This window comes from Antechinus flavipes, chromosome 2, assembly GCF_016432865.1.
Source record: "Antechinus flavipes isolate AdamAnt ecotype Samford, QLD, Australia chromosome 2, AdamAnt_v2, whole genome shotgun sequence".
Classification (NCBI taxonomy): Eukaryota; Metazoa; Chordata; class Mammalia; order Dasyuromorphia; family Dasyuridae; genus Antechinus; species Antechinus flavipes.
Genome location: NC_067399.1, coordinates 434,472,039 through 434,495,148, shown reverse-complemented (window position 1 = coordinate 434,495,148; position 23,110 = coordinate 434,472,039). Strand labels below are relative to the sequence as shown.

The 23,110-nt window shown below is 33.2% G+C and overlaps 1 protein-coding gene across 3 annotated transcripts in view; it reads left to right on the top strand.

Moving 5' to 3' along the window:
- Nucleotides 1-23,110, top strand: part of UIMC1 (ubiquitin interaction motif containing 1) — a 137,705-nt gene that overhangs the window by 24,182 nt on the left and 90,413 nt on the right. For all 3 annotated transcript variants that reach the window (XM_051979009.1, XM_051979008.1, XM_051979011.1), the window contains exon 2: nt 18,214-18,344. In XM_051979009.1, coding sequence (XP_051834969.1) covers nt 18,222-18,344 — 123 coding nt within the window. In that variant the 5' untranslated portion in view covers nt 18,214-18,221. The remainder of the gene's footprint in view (nt 1-18,213; nt 18,345-23,110) is intronic.

Sequence of the window (23,110 nt, the reverse complement as noted above, 5' to 3'; positions counted from 1 at the left end):
TATTCCAGATCTTTGTTGCCAGAAGTAGGAAAAAGTAGTATTTTCTTTCTTTCTTTCTTTTTTTTTAATTATAACTTTTTATTGACAGAACCCATGCCAGGGTAATTTTTTTTACAACATTATCCCTTGCACTCACTTCTATTCTGATTTTTCCCTCCCTCTCTTTTCATCCCCTCCCCTAGATGGCAAGCAGTCCTATATATGTTAAATATGTTGCAGTATATCCTAGATACAATATATGTTTGCAGAACCGAACAGTTCTCTTGTTGCACAGGGAGAATTGGATTCAAAAGGTAAAAATAACCCGGGAAGAAAAACAAAATGCAAACAGTTTACATTCATTTCCCAGTATTCTTTCTTTGGGTGTAACTGCTTCTGTCCATCATTGATCAATTGGAGCTGAGTTAGATCTCTTTGTCAAACAAATCCACTTCCATCAGAATACATCCTCATACAGTATCATTGCTGAAGTATATAATGATCTCTTGGTTCTACTCATTTCACTTGGCATCAGTTCATGTAAGTTGAAAGAGTCTTTTTTCATATCTCTTTGGGGCCAAATTTGATAAAATTTTGAAGCATTCAACTTTGTTTCTTTGCTGTTTTTTCCCCCCATGAGGTGTCAAGGTGTAAATTAATGCTGGACTTGTAATCAGGAAGATTTGAGATTCAATGTCACATAGTAAAGGCCCAAGTTCAAATCCTACTTTAGAGCCATATGACCTAAAGACATGTCACTTGTCTTGGCAAAACTATTATCTGTTAGCTGATATCAGCTGATACTGATAGTAATCATTGTGTCTGTTTTCATGGTTTTATTTTCCTTTGAATTCATTCATATCCATGCCTTTCCATGCTTTTCTTTATTAGTTATATTTATTGTTTTTTATGGCATTAGATTATTCCACTACATTCATATCTCAATTTTATCATCTCCCAAAATTACCCAGTTGATGGGCAGCTACTTTGCTTTCAGTTCTTTGCCACCACAAAAATGCAAAGTATTTTAGTGTATATGGGGTCTTTTAGGTGGTATAGTGGATTGAGAGCTAAACCTGGAGTTATGAAGACCTGATTTTTGATCTAGCCTTAGACCACTTGTTAGTGGTATCATCCTGGGCAAGTCACTTAACCACTTTATTTCAGTTTCCTCAACTGTAAATGGGGAAAATAATAATACATACCTTACTGTGTTTGTTGTGAGGATCAAATGAGACATTGTTTTTACAAATAACAAAAACCCAGGGGCAGCCAGATGGTACAGTAGATGGAGCACCAGCCATGAAGTCAGGAAGGAGCTGAGTTCAAATGTGATCTCAGACACTTAACACTTCCTAGCTGTATGACCCTGGGCAAGTCACTTAACTCCAATTGCCTCAGCCAAAACAAACAAACAAACAAAAAACCTGGGAACACTTAGCACTGTTGTCTGGCATCTTCCCTCTCCATTCTTCTTATCTTGGGTATATTTCTGGCAGTGTGATTTCTGGGTTATTTTTTTCACTTTATTTGCATAATTCCAGGTTTTCCAGAATGGTAGTATTAGTTCACAGCTCCCCTAGTAGTATATCTGTCTTTCTATCACTCCAGTATTGAGTTATTTCCATTTTTTTTCTCATTCTTGTCAAGTTTCTGGATGTGAGGTTAAACTTTATGGTTGTTATAGTTGGTAGACTTGTGAATTGATCCAACCATTTTGGAGAACAATTGAAACTACACCCAAAAGACTATAAAATTGTGCATACCCTTTGATCCAGCAGTGTCTCTACTGGGTCTGTATCTCAAAGAGATTATAAAAAAGGGAAAAGAACCCACATATGCAAAAATGTTTGTAAGCATCCCTTTTTATAGTGGCAAGAAACTGGAAACTGAATGGATACCCATCAATTGGAGAATGGCTAAATAATTTATGGTACGTGAATGTTATAGAATATTATTGTTCTATAAGAAATGATCAGGAGGATAATATTAGAAAAGCCTGGAGAGATTTATATGAACGGATGCTACGTGAAGTGAATAGAACCAGGAGAACATTGTACATGGCGACAAGATTATACAATGATCAACTGTGATGGGCATGGCTCTTTTCAATAATGAGATGATTCAAGGCAATTCCAGTACACTTGTGATGGACAGAACCATCCACATCCAAAGAGAGAACCATGGAGACTGAATGTGTATCAAAACATAGAATTTTCATTCTCTCCCCCCCCCCTTTTTTTTTTGATGGTGGTGGTGGTGGTAGTTGCTTTTTTTTTTTTCTTTTGTGTTTTTTTTCCCCTTTTTGATCTGATTTTTCTTGTGCAGCAAGATGAATATGAAAATGTTTAAAAGATTTACACTTTTTAATCTGTATAACATTGCAGTCTCAGGGAGGAGAAAGGGAGAAAAGATTGGGACACAAAGTTTTGCAAAGGTGAATGTTGAAAGCTGTCTTTGCATATATTTGGAAAAATAAGCCATTGTAAAAAAAAAAAATTATAGTTTGTGTTTCTCTTATTAGTGTAGCAAATCAACTTTTAATCCTTTTCTCATTCCATGAGCTTTTTGATTTCTTGGCTTTTTTTTTTTTTTTAAATTTTGTTTTTATGAGGCAGTTGAAGTTAGGTGACTTGCCCAAGGTTACATGGCTAGTGATATTAAATGTCTGAGACTGGATTAGAACTCAAGTTCTCCTGATTCCAGGACTGGTGCTCTCTCCATTGTGTCACCTAAGCTGTCTTTTGTGGCATCTTTTGACACTGTTCATCACTTCCTTATAGATGGTTTGAATATTCTCTTCTGTTCATTTCCTAACTCTCCTGATTATGCCTTGTAATTTTCATTTATTGGTTCATCATCTCTGTATCATTTTCTGCATAGGTATGCCTCAAGTCTCTGTGTTGGTTCCTCTTCTTTCTCTTAGTGGTTTCTCCTCTGGTGGTTTCGTTTTACCATCTGATAATTTCCAGAAATACATATCCAGGTTTCACCTTTTTCATGAGTTCATCTCTAGTTCATTATCATCTGTTGGTCATATCTACCTGCATTTCCCATTTTAAGTTAACAACGTAAAAGTGGAACTTATTTATCTTTCCTCTTACTACCATACCACAGTTAACCTCAGTTATTTTTAACTCATTTCTTCTTCTCCTCCATTGAGTTAATTGCCAACCTACCTACTTTTGCAAGTTTATCATGCTTCTTTTTTTTTTTAATTTTATGTTCCAGCCAAACTGGATTTCTATTTGTTCCCCAAACTTGGCATTCTACCTTCTATCTTGGTGCTTTTGCAGTTTGTCCCCATGATTAGTATAGTATTCTGCTTAGTAGATTTTTGATAAATGCTTTTCCACTTGAATTTTTTCCTTCATTTTTCCCTCTTAGATTTCTAGACAACTCAGTTATCACTGAGTTATTTCTTCATCTCTACCTCTTGATAATATTTTCTCTCTAGTTGCTTTTTAAAATATCATTTAAGCTCTTTAGGGGCAAAGACTGTTAAAATTTTTTTTTTTTTTGCATCCACTACAATTAGCTATTACTTTCCATCATCCTTTGAAAAATCCCAGGTGTTTACATCCTCTTTGGTTTTTGCTTAAATCCATGAATTGCACTTAAAATAGTTATACTTAATAACAGCTAACATTTATATAGTCTACTTTGTGCAAGGTGCTGTATGTATGACTCATCGAGACTCATTTGAATCTCATACTACAATCTTAGGAAGTAGATGCTCTTATTTTCCCCATTTTACAGGTGAGGAAACTGAGACAAAAGAATGACTGACTTGCCCAGAATCGCACAGCTTGTAAATGTTAGAGGCTTTATATTTATATATATTGTAACGTCCCTCACATTGCAAAGTTCCATGAATTCAGTGACCTTGTTTTGTCTTTGTATTTCTTCCAGTGCCAGATATATCCTTGGTATTTAATAAATGGCTATTGACTCATCTGGACTAAAGGCACAGAAGCTGTGGTTTAGCAGTGAAATATTAATTTTTTTTCCATAGTTGATTCATTTAAACAAAGAACCTGTAATGATAACTTTACTTGCTTAGTGGACTTTTTCACGTCTCCTATACTGCTGTCACAGCAGTTTTGACAGGTTTAATACCTAAAATATCAAAAAATACCTTTTTGAATTATCTTTAGTGATTGTGTAGAGAAAATGAGAAATAATAACATAAATTGGGAATTTTCTAGGACAGCAAAAAAAAAAATGTCACCTGTAAAAGTGAATCTCTTATTACAGGGTCACTTTTACTCTCTACATTTAATCAAAGCCATTATGATCCTAACTTGTTATATTAAGTATGTGCTCGCATCTAGATTTGATATATCTTTTTCAAATAGTAATAATTTAGTCTTGAACTTTGGCTTATGTAACTGTAAATAAATTGTGATTTTATCAAATAGCTGGTATTTAATTTGAAGAGTATCAGTTAAATAATGAGCTATGGTTCTGACTTGCTTTCCTGATCTGGACTCTGAATAAACATCTCTATTTTTCAAATTGATGAAACTGGGGGAACCTTCTTGTAATACTGATAATTAAAGAGATTTATACTGGGTTTGTTTTCCCTTAATACTACTTATATTGATCACTTATTCTCCTTTGTACCTACTGGTTCCTGAGGGAGGAAAGTTTTAAATTTATTTACATGCTTTTAAGGCATGTTTTCAAGTCCATGGTAAATCTATACTGGTCATTGCAGTTTTACTTTTTGGAGGAAGAACCTTAACCAAAAAAAAAAATCAACTTGTGTTTTTTATAATATATTGATACAATATATGATAGTATAATGATACAAAAAATGTTACAGGCTGGGGAATTTTGTTAACACAGAAAAGCAAATTAACATTCAGTAAAAATGGAGGAATTGTTGGTCTAAGATAAAGGTATCAAAGACTGATGAGTAGAGTCCATAAACATCTCTAGTCGGCCTGACCTATATTAAAACATAATCAGAAAGTAGTTAACAAAATAAATAAAAAGATAATATTAATACATGGTTTTCTAAGTTAATATGCAACTCAGAGTGATCCTTTTGTATGCTTTTGTGTCCCCAGTTTCTATATCATTTTGATACTCCTGGACAAGAGGACATCTTTCAGCTACAAATAAATGATCTATATCTCAGTTGAGCCACGAATTTTTAGGTGCTCCTAAAATTAAATAAATTCAGAGGATCCTTAGAACCAAGTAGTCAATTTTCTTGCCTAATGCATAAATAACTGATAAATCATAATTGATTTTATACAAGAATACTTCCGGTGAAAGGGAGCTTAATCTCCCTGTGTAACCTATTCCACCTTTGGACAGTCCTGATTATTAGGACTCTTATTTATTCAAATTAGCTCTTTCCTAGATAGGCCAAGCAGATTAAAATAAGACCCTTTTTTACACAATAACCCTTTAAATATTTGAAGATAGCTTTCACGTTCTTTTGTAAGCCTTTTCTAAACTAAACAATTTCCCATCCTATTGATGCTTATATTGTCTGATCTTCAACTTTCTCACACCCTGATTACCTTCCTCTGAACATATTTAAGTTTGTCATTATTATTATTATTTTTTTATTAAAGCTTTTTGTTTACAAAATACATGCATGGGTAATTTTCAACACTGACCCTTGCAAAGCCTTCTGTTCTAAATTATCCCTTCATTCCCCTTTCTTCCTCCCTCAGATGGCAGGTAGTCCAATACATGTTAAATATGTTTAGATATGTTATATCCAATATATGTATACATATTTATACAGTTATCTTGCTACACAAAGAAAAATTGGATATAGAAAGAAAAAAAATGGGAAAGAAAACAACATGCAAGCAAACAACAATAAAGAGTGAAAACGCTATGTTGTGGTCTGCACTCAGCTCCCATGGTCCTCTCTCTGGGTGTAGATGGCTCTCTTCACCACTGAACAGTTGAAATTGGTTTGAATCTCATTGTTGAGGAGAGCTATGTACATCAGAATTGATCATCATATAATCTTGTTCCATGTATAATGAACTCCTGGTTCTGCTCATTTCACTTAGCATCAGTTAGTGTAGGTTTCTCTGAAATCATCCTGGTGGTCGTTTCTTACAAAACAATAGTATTCCAAAACATTCCATAATTTATTCAGCCATTCTCCAACTGATAGGCATCCACTCAGTTTCCAGTTTCTTGCCACTACAAAACGGGCTGCCGCAAACATTTTTGCACATGTGGGTCCCTTTTCCTCCTTTAAGATCTCTTTAGGATACAGGCCTAGTCACTGCTGGATCAAAGGATATGCAGTTTGATAACTTTTTGCTCTCCAAGATGATTGGATCTGTTCACAGTTCCACCAATAATGTATCAGTGTCCCCAATTTTCCCATATTCCCTTTGACATTCATCATTATCTTTTCCTGTCATCTTAGCCAATCTGACAGGTATGTAGTGGTATCTCAAAGTTGTCTTAATTTATATTTCTCTGAGCAGGGAGTGATTTGGAACACCTTTTTATATGACTACAAATAGTTTCACTTTCTTCATCTGAAAATTGTTCATATTCTTTGACCATTTATCAATTGGGGAATAGCTTGAATTCTTATAAATTTGAGTCAATTCTCTATATATTTTAGAAATGAGGCCTTTTATCAGAACCTTTGAATCTAAAAATATTTTTCCAGTTTGTTACTTCCCTACTAATCTTGTCTGCATTAGTTTTGTTTGTACAAAAACTTTTTAATTTGATATAATCAAAATTTTCTATTTTGTGATCAATAATGGTCCCTAGTTCTTCTTTGGTCACAAATTCCTTCCTCCTCCATAGATCTGAGAGTTAAATTATCCTATGTTCTTCTAATTTACTTATAATCTCATTCTTTATGCCTAGATCATGAACCCATTTTGATCTTATCTTGATGTGTGGTGTTAAGTGTGGGTCATTGCCTAGTTTCTGCCATATTAATTTCCAATTTTCCCAGCAGTTTTTGTCAAATAGTGAATTCTTATCTCAAAAGTTGGAATCTTTGGGTTTGTCAAACACTGGATTGCTATAGTTACTATTTTGTCCTGTGAACCTAACCTATTCCACTGATCAACTAATCTATTTCTTAGCTAGTATCAAATGGTTTTGGTGACTGCTGCTTTATAATAGAGTTTTTGATCAGGTACAGCTAGGCCACCTTCATTTGATTTTTTTTTTTTTTTCATTAGTTCTCTTGAAATTCTTGACCTTTTGTTTTTTCATATGAATTTTGTTGTTATTTTTTCTAGGTCATTAAAATAGTTTCTTGGGAGTCTGATTGGTATAGCACTAAATAAATAGATTAGTTTAGGTAGTATTGTCATCTTTATTATATTTGCTCAGTCTATCCAAGAACACTTAATATTTTTCCAATTGTTTAGATCTGACTTTATTTATGTGGAAAGTGTTTTGCAGTTTTGCTCATATAGTTCCTGACTTTCCCTTGGTAGATAGATTCCCAAATATTTTATGCTACCAACAGTTATTTTAAATGGAATTTCTCTTTATATCTCTTGCTGTTGGATTTTGTTAGTGATATATAAAAATGCTGAGGATTTATGTGGATTTAATTTTGTATCCTGCAACTTTGCTAAAGTTGTGGATTTTTTCTAATAGCATTTTAGTAGAATCTCTAAGTTCTCTGAGTATACCATCATATCATCTTCAAAGAGTGATAATTTGGTTTCCTCATTTCCTACTCTTAATTCATTTAATCTCTTTTTCCTCTTATTTATTGTTTCTTATCTTTATTGCCCAAACTAGAATTTCTAATACAATATTGAATAGTAATGGTGATAGTGGGCAACCTTGTTCACTCCTGATCTTATTGGGAATGGTTCCAGTTTATCCCCAATACATATGATGCTTGCTGGTGGTTTTAAATAGATGCTACTGACTATTTTAAGTCAGTATTTTAAGACTATTTTACTGACTATTTATTCCTGTATATTCTAGTGTTTTTAATAGGAATGGGTATTGGATTTTATCAGATGCTTTTTCTGCATCTATTGAGATAATCATATGGTTTTTGTTAATTTGGTTATTGATAGTCATGTTAATAGTTTTCCTAATATTGAAACACCCTGCCTTCCTGATATAAATTCTACTTGGTCATGGTGTATTATCCTGGGGATGATTTTCTGTAATCTCTTTGCTATTATTTTATTTAAGATTTTTGCATCACTATTCATTAGGGAGATTGATTTATAATTTTCTTTCTCTGTTTTTGTCCTATCTAGTTTAAGTATCAATACCATGTCTGTGTCATAAAAGGAATTTGGTGGGAGATCTTCATTCCCTATTTTTTCAAATAGTTTATATAGTATTGGAGTTAATTGTTCTTTAAATATTTGGTATAATTCACATGTAAATTTATCTGGTCTTGGGGATTTTTTTCTTAGGGAGTTGATTAATAGCTTGTTCTTTTTCTTAAATGGGACTATTTAAGTAATTTATTTTCTCTTCTATTAATCTGGGCGATCAATATTTTTATAGATATTTCTCCATTTCACTTAGATTATCAAATTTGTTGGCATAAAGTTGGGCAAAATAACTCTTTTTTTATTGCTCTAATTTCTTCTTCATTGGTGGAAAGTTCTCCCTTTTCATTTTTGAGGCTAACAATTTGATTTTCCTCTTTGCTTTTTCTAATCAAATTAACTAAAGGTTTCTCTATTTTGTTGGTTTTTTCATAAAAGCAACTCAGTTTTATTAATTCAGTAGTTGTTTTTTTTAATTTTCAATTTTACTAATGTCACCTTTTATTTTTAGAATTTCAAGTTTGGTATTTGATTGGGGCTTTTTAATTTGTTCTTTTTCCAGCTTTTTTAGTTGTAATCCCAATTCATTGATCTTCTCTTTCTCTATTTTATCCAAGTAAGCATCTAGAGATATGAAATTTCCCCTTATTACCATTTTGGCTGTATCCCTCAAATTTTGATATGTCGTCTCATTATTGTCATTCTCTTAAATGAAATTATTGATTGTGTCTATGATTTGTTGTTTCACCCATTCATTCTTTAGGATGAGATTATTTAATTTCCAACTACTTTTTGGTCTATTTTCCCTGGCCTTTTTTTGAATGTAATTTTTATTGCATCATGATCTGAAAAAAATGCATTTACTATTTCTGCCTTTCTGCATTTTATTTTGCTGTCTTTATGTCCTAATATATGTTCAGTTTTTGTATAGGTTCCATGAACTGCCGAGAAGAAAGTATACTCCTTTCTGTTTCCATTCAATTTTCTTCAAAGATTTATCATACCTAAATTTTCTAGTATTCTATTTACCTCTTTAACTTCTTTCTTATTTATTTTTTGTTTTGATTTATCTAGTTCTGAGAATGCAAGGTTGAGATCTCCCACTGTTATAATTTTGCTGTCATTTTCTTCTTTTAACTCTCTTAACTTCCCCTTTAGGAATTTCCACACTATACCACTTGGTGCATATATGTTTAGTATTGATAATTCTTCATTGTCTACGCTACTCTTTAGCAAGATATAGTTTCCTTCCTTCTCTCTCTTAATTAGATCAATTTTTGCTTTTGCTTTATCTGAGATCAAGATGGCTACCCCTCCTTTTTTTATTTTACCTGAAGCATAATAGATTTTGCTCCAGCCTTTTACCTTTACTCTATATGTATCGCTGTGCTTTAAATGTGTTTCTTGTAAACAACATGTTGTAGGATTCTGGCTTTTAATCCATTCTGCTAACCGCTTCCTTTTTATGGGAGAGTTTACCCCGGTCATATTTATGGTTAAAATTACCAATTCTGTATTACTTGCCATCTTGTTAACCCCTGTTTAAAAAGAACTCCTTTCTTTCCCCTTTACCCTTCTCCCCAGTATTAAGCTTGTGAGCACCACTTGCTTTTCACAGTCCTCCCTTTTTAGTATCCTCCCCCCTCCTTAAGAATTCCTGTCCTTATCTTACTCCTTTCCCTCACAGTTTCTGTATTCCCTTCCACTTAGCTTTTTCCTTCCCCTTTCACTTTTCCCTTCTCACTTTTCAATGAGATGGGAGAAATTTCACCATAAATTGAATATGTCTAAAATTTTTCTCTTAAAGACAATTTTTCATTGATGTGGTAGTTTAGAATTTTTCTGTGACATTCTTGGAACTTTTTCTTTTGGGATTTCTTTCAGGGGATGGTTACTATATTGCTTTCTGTTTTTACTTTGCCTGTTGCTTTTCATAGATCTGAACAGTTTTTTTTTATTATAACTTTTTATTCACAGTACATATGCATGGGTAATTTTTTACAACATTATCCCTTGCATTCACTTCTGTTCTGCCTTTTCCCTTCTCTCCTTCCACCCTCTCCCCTAGATGGCAGGTAGTCTTATACACGTTAAATATGTTATAGTATACCTTAAATACAATATATGTGTGCAGAACCGAACAGTTCTTTTTGTTACACAGGAAGAATTGGATTCAGAAGGTAAAAATAATCTGGGAATAAAAACAAGAATGCAAACAGTTCACACTCATTTCCCAGTGTTCCTTTTCTGGGGGTAGCTGATTCTGTCCATCATTGATCAAATGGAATTGAATTAGATCTTCTCTTTGTCGAAGATATCCACTTCTATCAGAATATATCCTCATACAGTATTGTTATTGAAGTGTATAATGATCTCCTGGTTCTTCTCATTTCACTCAGCATCAGTTCATGTAAGTCTCTCCAGACTTCTCTGTATTCATCCTGCTGGTCATTTCTTACAAAACAACAATATTCCATAACATTCATATACCACAATTTACCCAACCATTCTCCAATTGATGGGCATCCAATCATTTTCCAGTTTCTAGCCACTACAAAGAGGGCTGCCACAAACATTTTGGCACATACAGATCCCTTTCCCTTTTCTAGTATCTCTTTGGGATATAAGCCCAGTAGTAGCACTGCTGGATCAAAGGGTATGCACAATTTGATAACTTTTTGGGCATAATTCCAGATTGCTCTCCAGAATGCTTGCATTCATTCACAACTCCACCAACAATGCATTAATGTGTCCCAGTTTTCCCGCATCCCCTCCAACATTCATCATTTTTTTTTAAATTTAATTTTATTTAATAATAACTTTGTATTGACAGAATCCATGCCAGGGTAATTTTTTTACAACATTATCCCTTGCACTCGCTTGTGTTTCGTTTTTTCCCCTCCCTCCCTCCACCCCCCACTCCCCCAAGATGGCAAGCAGTCCTATATATGTTAAATATTCCAACATTCATCATTATCTTTTCCTGTCATCTTAGCCAATCTGACAGGTATGTAGTGGTATCTCAGAGTTGTCTTAATTTGCATTTCTCTGATCAATAGTTGTTGGAATCCTTACTAACTGCTAAGTAATTAGAGTTGATCTAATCTTACAAGAAGTTGTTTTGGCCAGAACCTGAAACAAGGTACTAAGTAGAACTAATCAAGACAAGGCTTGTGTTCCCACCTTTACTCATTGGAGTCCACAAGTATGCTAGCTTCACAAAGTACACTTTCTAACTTCAAGGGAGTCCACACCTTAAAGCTCTTTGGGCCAGAGAGCACTATGGGAGAAAACCCATAATCCCATTCTCTCAGAAGGTTCACATATAAGGCGAGACAGCCATTCCAGAATACATTTTTTCCTCTTGGCTGGCTGATCGCGCTGGACTCGAGAGGAACGACTGGTGCAGAGAACACTTTTGACGGATTTCAGTGGAGCTACGCCAGAAGCCCTCTCTCCGCGGCAAGTTGGTGGCTGGGCCCCCCAGAAGGAGATAAGAGAGACCTTCCATCTCTGTCTTGGTTGGAGGCAGAAGAAAGCAGAGGCAAGCAGAGGCAGAGACTGAAGGACAGAACCTTTGGATTTGGAGACATCCGAAGGGCTCTAAGCCTCTAAACCGGCTGTGCTTTGAGAAGAACAAACTCCAACATTTGAACTCTTAACAAATAGTGATTTGGAACACTCTTTCATATGAGTAAAAATAGTTTAAATTTCATCATCTGAAAATTGTCTGTTCATATTCTTTGACCATTTATCAACTGAAGAATGGCTTGATTTCTTATAAATTAGAGTCAGTTCTCTATATATTTTGGAAATGAGGCCTTTATCAGAATCTTTCATTGTAAAAATTTTTTCCTAGTTTATTACTTCCCTTCTAATCTTGCTTGCATTAGTTTTGTTTGTACAAAAGCTTTTTAATTTGATATAATCAAAATTTTCTATTTGTGATCAATAATGATCTCTAGTTCTAATTGGGTCACAAAATTCCTTCCTCTTCCACAAGTCTGAGAGGTAAACTATTCTATGTTCTTCTAATTTATTTATAATCTTATTCTTTATGCCTAAATCATGGACCCATTTTGATCTTGGTATATGGTGTTAAATGTGGGTCCATGCCTAGTTTCTGCCATACTAATTTCCAATTTTCCCTGCAGTTTTTGTCAAATAGTGAATTCTTATCTCAAAAATTGGAATCTTTGGATTTGTCAAACACTAGTTTGCTATAGTTATTGACTATTTTGTCCTGTGAACCTAACCTATTCCACTGATCAACTAATCTATTTCTTAGCCAATATCAAATGGTTATGGTTTTGGTGACTGCTGCTTTATAATATAGTTTTAGATTACATGCAGCTAGGCCACCTTCATTTGATTTTTTTTTTTTTCATTAGTTCTCTTGAAATTCTTGACCTTTTGTTTTTCCATATGAATTTTGTTGTTATTTTTTCTAGGTCATTAAAATATAAATATGTCTTGGGAGTCTGATTGGTATAGCACTAAATAAATAAATTAGTTTAGATAGTATTGTCATCTTTATTATATTCACTTGGCCTATCCAAGAGCACTTATATTTTTCCAATTATTTAAATCTGACTTTGTGTGGAAAGTGTTTTGTAATTTTGCTCATATAATTCTTGACTTTCCTTTGGTACATAGATTCCTAAATATTTTATGCTATCAACAATTATTTTGAATAGAATTTCTCTTTGTATCTCTTGCTGTTGGATTTTGTTAGTGATATATAAAAATGCTGAGGATTTATGTGGATTTAATTTTGTATCCTGCAACTTTTTTATGCAATTATCTTGCTGCACAAGAAGAATTGGATCAAAAAGGGGAAAAAAAACGAGAGAAAATAAAATTCATGCAAGCAACAAAAGAAGTGAAAATGCTATGTTGTGCTCACATTTAGTTCTCACAGTCCTCTGTCTAGATGTAGATGTTTCTCATCATTACAAAATTATTGGAACTGGCCTCAACCTTCTCATTGTTTAGAAGTGCTACATCCATCAAAACTGCTTATCATATAATCTTGCTGTTCATCGCGGTGTACAATGATCTCCTGGTTCTGCTTATTTCACTCAGCATCAGTTTATGTAACTCTCTCCAGACGTCTCTGAAATCATCCTGCTGATCCTTCTTATAGAACAATGATATTCCATAACCTTCTACCATAATTTATTCAGCCATTCTCCAATTGATGGGCATCCACTCAGTTTCCAGTTTCTGTCCACCACAAACATTTTTGCACATGTGGGTCCCTTTCCCTCCTTTAAGATCTCTTTGGGATATATTGACTTTTTTTGGACAGAGTCAATTAAATATGCTTATGTTAAATAAAATTAGTTACATTATATTAGTTACCACATGTAGGTGCAGCTAGATGGTGCACTGGATAGAAATCTGGAGTCAGGAGGATCTTAGTTCAGATTTGACTTCAGACACTTAATGTGTGACCCTATGCAAGTCACTTAACCCCAGTTGCCATGCAAAAAAAAATAAAACAAAAACATGTAGAAATTGGTGGCATTTATAGCTAACTTAAAGCAGGAGAAAAAGATAAGACTTCCATTCTTGAGTATTTTTTCCCCTTTACAAGTTAATCACCTGAGGGAGCAACTAGGATAAGAAAATATAGCTATTATAGTTTTTGCTTCTCAAGATTACCTGGAGGAAACATAGATTTGAGGAAGAGAACAGAAGCAGCACTGCCCATCTCTTCTTGATATGTCCTCTTTCCTTCTTTCTTCTCTTACTAAAAATTCTTAGTATAGCTGGAAATTTTGCCTTCCAGTCCTGATTTCCTATTCTGGATTTGGAAGAAAGGTAACTCTCAGGGTTTTGTGACTTAGACACCCTCACAAGGAAGCCCTTCCAAGTTTTGCCACAAGGACCATTATATTTGCTTTTGCCTTAATATTTTTTGCTTCTAAAAATATTTTTTATTGATTTTTTGTTTTTGTTTTTGCCTTGTCTGAATTTTTCATTTTTCTGTGTTTATCAGACTTCATTTTTTTTTTTCCTTACAGGACAGTAATATTCCATTATTTTCATGAATCACAAACTGTTTATTTATTCCTAAGTTGATGGGCTTCTACATGTTTTCTAGATAATTGCCACTGCAAAAAGTGCTGATATAAATATTTTGCTCTTTTTTATCATTGACCTTCTTAGGCTATATATCTAGCAATAAAATCTATTAGTCATAGGGTGACATTTTATTCACTTTTTTTCCAGATAATTTCAGACTAGTCTGTATTAATATGTTAATCTGATACAGGTTAAATGTATGCAGTCCTTTTAAACATATTTCCATACTTGTCATGTTAAGCAAGAAAAATCAGACTCTTAGAGGAAAAAACCCATGAGAAAGGAAGCAAAGAAACAAAAAGGTGAAAATAGTGTGTTTCAATCCACAATTAATCTCCATTGTCTTCTCTCTGGGTGCAGTTGGCACTTTTTATCTCAAGTTTGTTGGAATTGTTTGGAACCACCACAACATTGTTGCAAACAGCCATGTCCATTATAGTTGATCATCACATAATCTTTTTATTAACTGTATACAGTGTTCTCCTGGTTCTGTTCACTTCATTCAGCATCAGTTCACTTAAGTCTTTACAGGCTTTTCTGAAATCAGCCTGCTCATCATTTCTTATTGAACAATAATTACATTCATATACCATAACTTAATTAGCCATTTCCCAACTGATGGGCATCCACTCAATTTCCAATTCCTTGCCACACAGAAAAGAGCTGCTACAAACATTTTTGCACATATGGATCCTATTTCTTTTTTTAGTACTTTTTTGGGATATAGACCAATAGTGAGACTGCTGGATCAAAGTTTTATAGTTTTTATAATCTTTTGGATACAGTTCCAAATTGCTCTCCAGAATTAATTAGATCATTTCACAACTCCACTGACAGTGTATATGTTACAGCTTTCAGCCATTCCCTCCAATATTTATCATTATCTTTTCTTGTTATTGTAGCCTGTGAGAAGGTATGAGGTGTTTGCATTTCTCTAATCAATAGTGATGTAGAGCATTTTTTAATATGAGTAAATTGGCTTTAATTATTTATCTGAATATTGTCTGTTCATATCCTTTGACCATTTATCAATTGAAGAATGACTTTATTTTCCCTCTTTGCCAAGAGAATTTACAGACAAAACAAGAAACAAAATAGGCACCAGGAGTGGCAAAGATGAAATAAAGTTTTGAGAGCATATAATTAAAAAGGAATTTGGAAATATCCATTAAAAGAATATCTCTCATGGGCCAAGCATGCCATTTGCAGATTAGATCCATAGAGGAGTTTAGTGAATTAACCAGAGTTAGCTAGAATAAGGAGAAAGGCACCATTAGAGAAAAGACACTAGAAGGAGGGAGAGAGAATAACCTCATAATGGTTTTAGTCCAGAAGAGAATTTAGCCATGAATGACTTGTATGACATACAATATTTATTAATTTTTTTGTCATAATTTCAAATTGCTTTCCAGAATGGTTATAACATTTTAACATGACCAATAATACATAAGGGTATCTTTTCCCAGAATAGTTTATTCAGTATTTACAAATTATTTTTGTTCACTTTGCCAAGCCAATGCATATGAGATAGAATCCTAGACTTGATTTAATTTTATTTCTCTAATTATAAGTCATTTGGACCATTTTTTCATGAGCACTGCCTATTCCTATTCTTATTCCATTTATTAATTAGGGAATGACTTCTTACAAATTTAAATCCGTTTCTTAAATATTTTGGAAATGAAATCTTTTATATAAAAAAACTTTCTACAAAGATATTTTTCTTTGTTTCCCTTTAAATTTTAGCTTTACTAGACTTGTCTTTGCAAAAACTTTTGAACTTTATGTAATCAAAATTATCCATTATATTCTGATTCTCTTTACATACTTTCCTCCCATGTTTCTCATTTTCCTTCATTTTTTTCTACCACTCTTATTTTTATTTTTTTTTTACTTAAAAAAAAAAAAACAACAAAAAAACCCAAAACTCTTGTTTTATCTCTCTCCGAATTGCTGCATTTTCCTTTGAGGTTTCCCTTGTAGTATCTTGGAGTCATTCTTTTCTTCTGGGTTTGTGTCTTGAATTTTCCTTTTAGTATAATAGCCCTTTATAGTGGGATTCTTTTGTTTGTTTTTTCATTTTTTTAGTCTTCTTGACTTTGGGTATTTTGCTAGGGCTGACCTTGGTGCCCTTCTGAGGTTATTTCTGACCTGAGCTATTTAGTCGTCTTTGGTCCTTCTATTTTTTTATAGGGGATATTGCATGTTAATGTTATCTACATAAGATAAGTATCTCAGGAAAAGCTCATACTGGGAACTTGCAAGTTTTCAGTGCTCCCAATGTGATATGATCCAAAATGAAGTTTTTTCATTACCCTTTTAGTCTAAACCCTGCAAGGTCTTGATCTTTGTATAAGGTCTGAGTATGATGTCTTTGAGCTTGCTTTGGTTAGAAGTGCTGCTGGACTTAGTCATTTTCCACCAGCTGTTAGGTTCTACAGGTTCAGGATAATCAAATTGCAGGCCTTGGTCTGGAATTTCTGCTTTGGTTATTCCCCTTCCTGCAGTCTTTAGAAATCTGGAGATAGAACTAAATCATTCTTCTGCTCCTAAGGCTGTACCTACATACCTGCTCTTTGTTTTTTGCTCAATACACAGCTCTTTTCTCACTTATCCCTAGATAGATGTCTTTTTCTCTGCTTGCCTGCATCTATGACCTAGAACTGACTAGTAAGCCACAGAGCTGTCAGATGGCATTTCTTTCTAGTTCGCAGAAGTACTGCTTGGTACTTCTTTCTGCCCCATTGCACAGTCTATATCCTCTTTCAATTCCTGATGATACTCCATAGGACATGTTGCTGGCTTGACTCTATTTCCCACAGACCTCTCTGTCTTATGCAATCTGCAGTGGAAAAATGACTTGTGATTTTTTTTTTCCTCTTAGATTTTTCCTTATCAGGATTAGGTCTAGTTTGTTTTCTAGATCTTTGTGGAGAGGGTCTAGTAGGAGAGCTAAGATATGCTTGTTCCTGCTCCTCTGCTAGATTAAACTCTCTGTTACTATAATTGAGATAATTTTGATGAGACTAAAGTTACTTAGAAGGTTAGATATAAAATTTACTGTAGGCATATTTATTCTATAGGTCCCCTTTTTCCAATAATATATCTTTATACTTTTGAGAGATATTTACTTTTCTTCTGCATTGTTGATTGGAACTGTATTGAGGATTTGAGTAGTATTTGAAATTTTTCAGATGCAGATAATTATACATTTATATTTGGCTGGGAAAGTTGATAGTTTTTTAGTATACTTACACAATGGAGCATGCATTGTAATTGAACATTTTGGAATTTGTGGTTTGCATCAATTATTGGGTCATTTGACTGTAATATATTTGACCCAAATGACGCATTTGAGTCACACAGAATATAAAGCTTTGAGGAATACCTATAAAGATGATTGTTGTATGTTATTAAAATAATCTCTTTTTTGTCATTCTTTTTCAATCCCAACAAAATATTTTAGAGAAGAGTTTAGATCCTAATTCTTCTGCTAAATACCTTTTGATTTTGAGTTAGATCCTTCCCCTCTCTGGTCATCAGTTTTCTCCTTTGTAAAATGAAGGGTTTGGGCTACATAGATCAATGTTAAAACCTTGTGATCTTAAGAATGTTGAGAAATGCTGTGTAATTCATAATTTTTTTTGAACTGAAACAGAAGTTATTTTAGAAACTTAAACTTTCCATTAGATTTTGGCCACAGAGATGAATATAGTATTTTTATTTCTATTGGAAATAGTGGGAGTTTTATTGACTAATAGATTTTTGAGATTACAGAAAAACTTAAAATCATTTTGAACTTTGGAAGAATAGGACATCTACCTTTCATTGATCAAATTGTAAAAAGTTTTGGAATGATCTAACTTTTCATCAATTTCAGAGTTAAAGATGCCTCGGAGAAAGAAGAAAGTTACAGAAGCTCCTGAAACTAGGAGATTGGAGGAGGAGAATCAAATCCTCAAAGTAAAGAAGATAGAAAATTCATTTATTGTCATCTCTGATAGTGATGAGGTTAGTATTATGAAAAGTAGAACTCTACCCAAGAGAATGTGGTATAATTATTAGACTGAATTTAAAATCAGAATACAGGGATTCTGATCCTGTTTCTGTGATTTTACCCTGTGTGTATTAACTTAACCTCTTTGATCCTCATTTTCCTTATTAACATATAATGAGGCTGGATTAGATATATCTCTAGTCACTTCCAGATTTCATAGTTATGATTTATAAATTAACCTTACTTATTGTTGAGAGCAGGTTATGTTGTTGGCTGTGTTTTCATATCACCTGCTGCCTCTTTATCTTTTCCTCTAAATATATTATGGTGTAAGTTGATAGCTTGATTCAGAGCCAGAACAAACTGAATTCTAGTCTTTCCCCTGATACACATTGTTTATCCTTCAGGCAACTTTATATTACTATCTTAAAGTGAGGAATAGTTGCCAATCTTCATTGGTTGAGGTTTACCAGATCCAAAATAAGATTTGTTTTGAAAAACTTTATAAAATGTTTCTGAAAATATTTTTCCTGAAAATGCTTAAAACCGGAGTTCACTTTCCACTTTTGTAGTTTATTTTTTAAAAATAAAATTTTATTGATTCTTCTGTTTTATCATAATTATTTCAAGTATCCTTCTCTCCTCCCAGATAGTCATCCCATATAACAAATTGTACTATCAAAGAGAAAAAAAAGTTGTCTTAACTAATCAATACCTTAAGAAAAATTTTTTTAAAGTGCAATATTTAACAGCTATGGACATGTACCACAGTTTGTTTTAGCTAACAAACAATTTGTTTGGGCATCTACTTTGTTTCCAGTTCTTTACTATCACAAAAAGTGCTACTATAAATCTATTGGCATATCTAGGAACTTGCTTCTTATTAGTGGCTTCCTTAAGATCTGAGCCCCAGATTTGAATCTTTGGGTCAAATATGATAGACTTTTTAGGTGCTTTATTTGCATAATTCCAAATTGCTTTCCAAAATGGTTGTATGAAGTCATAGTTTCACCAACAATGCATCAGTTTATGTATATTCCCACAACCCTTCCTACATTGTCTTTTTCACCTTTTGTCTTTGCCAATTTCAAGCATGCAGGTGAATTTTCAGTGTTTAGATGTTCATTTTTCTTATTAATGATTTGGAGCATTCTTTTATGTAGTTGTGAATACTTTGCAGTTTTTTTTGAAAATTGTTCAAAACCTATACTTATAGATAATTTATCTTGGATATTAAACTTATCAGAACAATTTTTTAAAAATCCCCAGTAAATCACTTCCATAAAATTTATTCCAGATGAATTAATTTTGTCTCACAGAAGCTTTTCAGTTTCATGTAATTAAAGTTACTTATTTTATCTTTCATAATAGTCTATCTCTTATTTGGTTAAGAATATATCTCATCCATAAGTATGAGAGATGTAAGCCCCGCTTCGTTTCTAATTTTTTGATAAAATGATGTTCAGTATTAAGCACTCTTTTAAATGTATAGTGTAAGATAGTGGCCTAAGCCTAGTTCCTTCCAAATTACTTTTTAGGTTTTTCTAACAGTTTTTTTTAAGCAAATAAGGATTTTTTTTTAATAATTTAAGTTTTCTAATTTTTCAATCCTTTAGTTATTGAATTTTATTGTTTCCAATTCTCCCTTGTCTAGTCTGTTTCATTGAACTCTCTCTACATTTTTAATTAACGTCAGATGGTTTTGATGACTGCTGCTTAATAATAAGTCTGAAGTCTGGAAGTACTATTCCTTCTCCTCCTCTTTTTCCCTACTTCTTTTCATTATTTCCTTTAATAGTCTAGATCTTTTGTTTTTCCAAATGAATTTTATTGTTATTTTCTCAAATTCTCTGATGTATTCCTTTGGTCATTTGGTATAGCATTTAAAGGATAAGTTAATTCTGGTAGTATTATAATTTTTATTATATTGGTATGGCCTAGCTTTGACAACTGAACAATTCCTCCAGCTATTTAAGTTCTTCATTTCTTTAGGAGCTCTATGTTGTTAGTATATGGGTCAAAGTTGTTCGATCCAGTTGTTAGTTGTTTATTGTATTTAATTGTTTTTATTTCCTTTTAGTATTGTCTTCCTTATAATCATTGGGTATATTTTGCTTCTTTCTTCACTCTTGTATCACTTAATAGAGTGGTAATGCATCTTCTAAGTATCTTTTCCATTGATAAAGCCTGTTTAATCATTTGATAGTGTCAAGTACTTTGGTGGTAAGAGCTTTCTTTTCTGGATCTTTAGGAGTTGTAGCTTCTGATGAGGCAGGGACTACTTAAGACTTGCAGCAGTAGTTGATAGGTTTCATCTTCAGGAGTTGATCTTCTGATTGATGATTAGGGGGACTAAGTGGTAACTAGTTGATGGTCTGAGAAGATACTATTCTTGGGACTCTTAGAGTTTATCTTCCTATCTGTGGAAGCAGGGATTACTTCAACACTAAATTCTAAAGATGTGTGCTACTAGTTCCCAGGGGACCAACAAGGAGAATGTGAAAGTATGAACATTACCACTGCTGAAAAGAACAACTGTTAATAGCATGTAAAGAAAGACAATTCCATTTAAAAATGGTTGCTTAATCAGAATGGTATCTTGGGGGAGAGATAGGACCTGGCATATGCTAGATAGACCAAATCTCCCTGCAGACACTGGAGACAGCCTAGAACTAAGAGCCTGGAGATAACTGCACACCTCTAGGTGATCAGATTTGTTTTCATGCTTTTCTTTGTCCTTTCATTTCTAAGTGTCTTAATTTAAAATGTTGGATCATAGATTTAGAAGTGATTAATACTTTAAAAGATCATCTATTTTAACATCATTACTTTACAGATGGGGAAACTGATATTTGGAGTGGTTATGTTGTTTGCCCAAGGTTACACAGATAGTAAATTGCAGAGCTCATATTTGAACTGAGTGCCTTTGAATTTATATCTAGGGCTATTTTCACTGTATTATATAAAATATACTTATACACGTGAATCTTTCTGAAAAGTCTATTCTGTTGTAGAATTACCCTTGTGAAAATTTTGGTGGGAGTATCTGTCATACTGCCAGAAGAAATTTGCCCACACGGGTCACTAACCAGTTAGATTCTGTGTGAAAACAGTTCATGTGGATAGTTGATGAATTGGATTTATCTATCTCTGTCTATTTCAATTTTCACATCCTCTATTTTAAGATCCTCAGCTGTCACTTTGAAGTATTCCTGGTGGATAAAAGCCTTTGCTTTCCTAAGACATTGAAAAACAGTCTCAGGCTGCCATAGTATTTCTTCAGTCTTTTAGAAAATCATTTATTGAATCTTGCAGTTTTGGTTTTTTTTTCTTTGTTTATTTTTGTTTATTTTATTTTATTTTTTTAGCTTTTGTCTACATCTTTTAAAAAGATGTGCTACAGTTTAGTTGCCACTGTTTTGCTAAAAATTAAAAATGATCTTTTCACATTAGTATACTTTCTCCTTCTCTCATTTACACTTGTTGTCCAAGTTTTAGATTATTGACATAAACTATTGACTTAATGTATATTCTTGGTCAGGTAGGTGGCACAGTGGATAGAGTACCAGCCCTGAATTTAAGAGGACCTGAGTTCAAATCTGGTCTCAGATACTTAACACTTCCTAGCTGTGTGACCCTGAGCAAGTCACTTAACCTCAGTTGCCTCAGCAAAGAAAATATATAGTCTCTTAATCATTTTCTTTTATAGAGGTTTTCTTGGCAAAAATATTGGAGTGATTTGATTTCCTTCTCCAGATCATTTTTTTATAGATGAGGAACTGAGGCAAACAAGATTAAGTGATTTAACCAGAATCACACAGCTAGTAAATGTCTGAGACCAGATTTTAAGTCAAAAAGATAAAATCTTCCTGCCTAGAACTCTATCCACTGCACCAAAAGATTTTTTATTGATAGTCTTTTCTTTAATTCATTTTTTGGGGAGGCAGGTATTATTGCTAGCTATTCAAACCGTCCTATATAGTTTTCCTTTCAACCTCCTTCCCTCCAAAAAAGCCTTTTCTTTGATTAAATTAATATTTTCAAGCAAAACTTATGTACATTGGGCATATTTGAAAATGATTCTTTTTGTACTTTTGGCATACTGCATGTCTGCTGGAAAAGAGATATAGACAATATGAATCATTTGTAATTGTGATTGGTCACTGAATCAATCATATTTTTTCTTCATAATTTTTTGTTTTTTGTCAAAGTTGTAGTTCTATAAATTGTTCTAGTTCTCGTTGGGATCCAAAATATACAAACAATCATTAACAAATTGAAGACCAAAGTTATTCCCCAATGGGTAAGTGGTCAAAGTATATTAACAAACTGTTCTCCAAAGAAGAATTATAAAAAAAAATCCTCCAAATCATTAATAAGAGAAATGCAAATCATTAAATATAACAAAAGTAGAAATAATTGATAATTGTACATTGATGTTGGAATTGTGAATTGTGTCCATACCTTTTGATCTAGAGATTTCATTTTGGACCTTATATTCAAGGAAGTCGTTAATAAGAAAATCAAGTCCCCAGATATACCAAAATATTTATAGTAGCACTTTTTGTGATAGCAAGGAATTGGAAACAAAGTAGATTGTTATTCATTGATAATGGCTAAATGAATCGTAATATATGAACGTTGTAGGGTAAGACTGTGTTATAGGAAATAGTTTGCAGTGAATACATAGGAATATGCAAAAAAAAAAATCTATGAATTGATGCAGAGTAAAGTAAACCCAAGAAAACAGTATACATGATGCCTTGCAATATAAATAGAA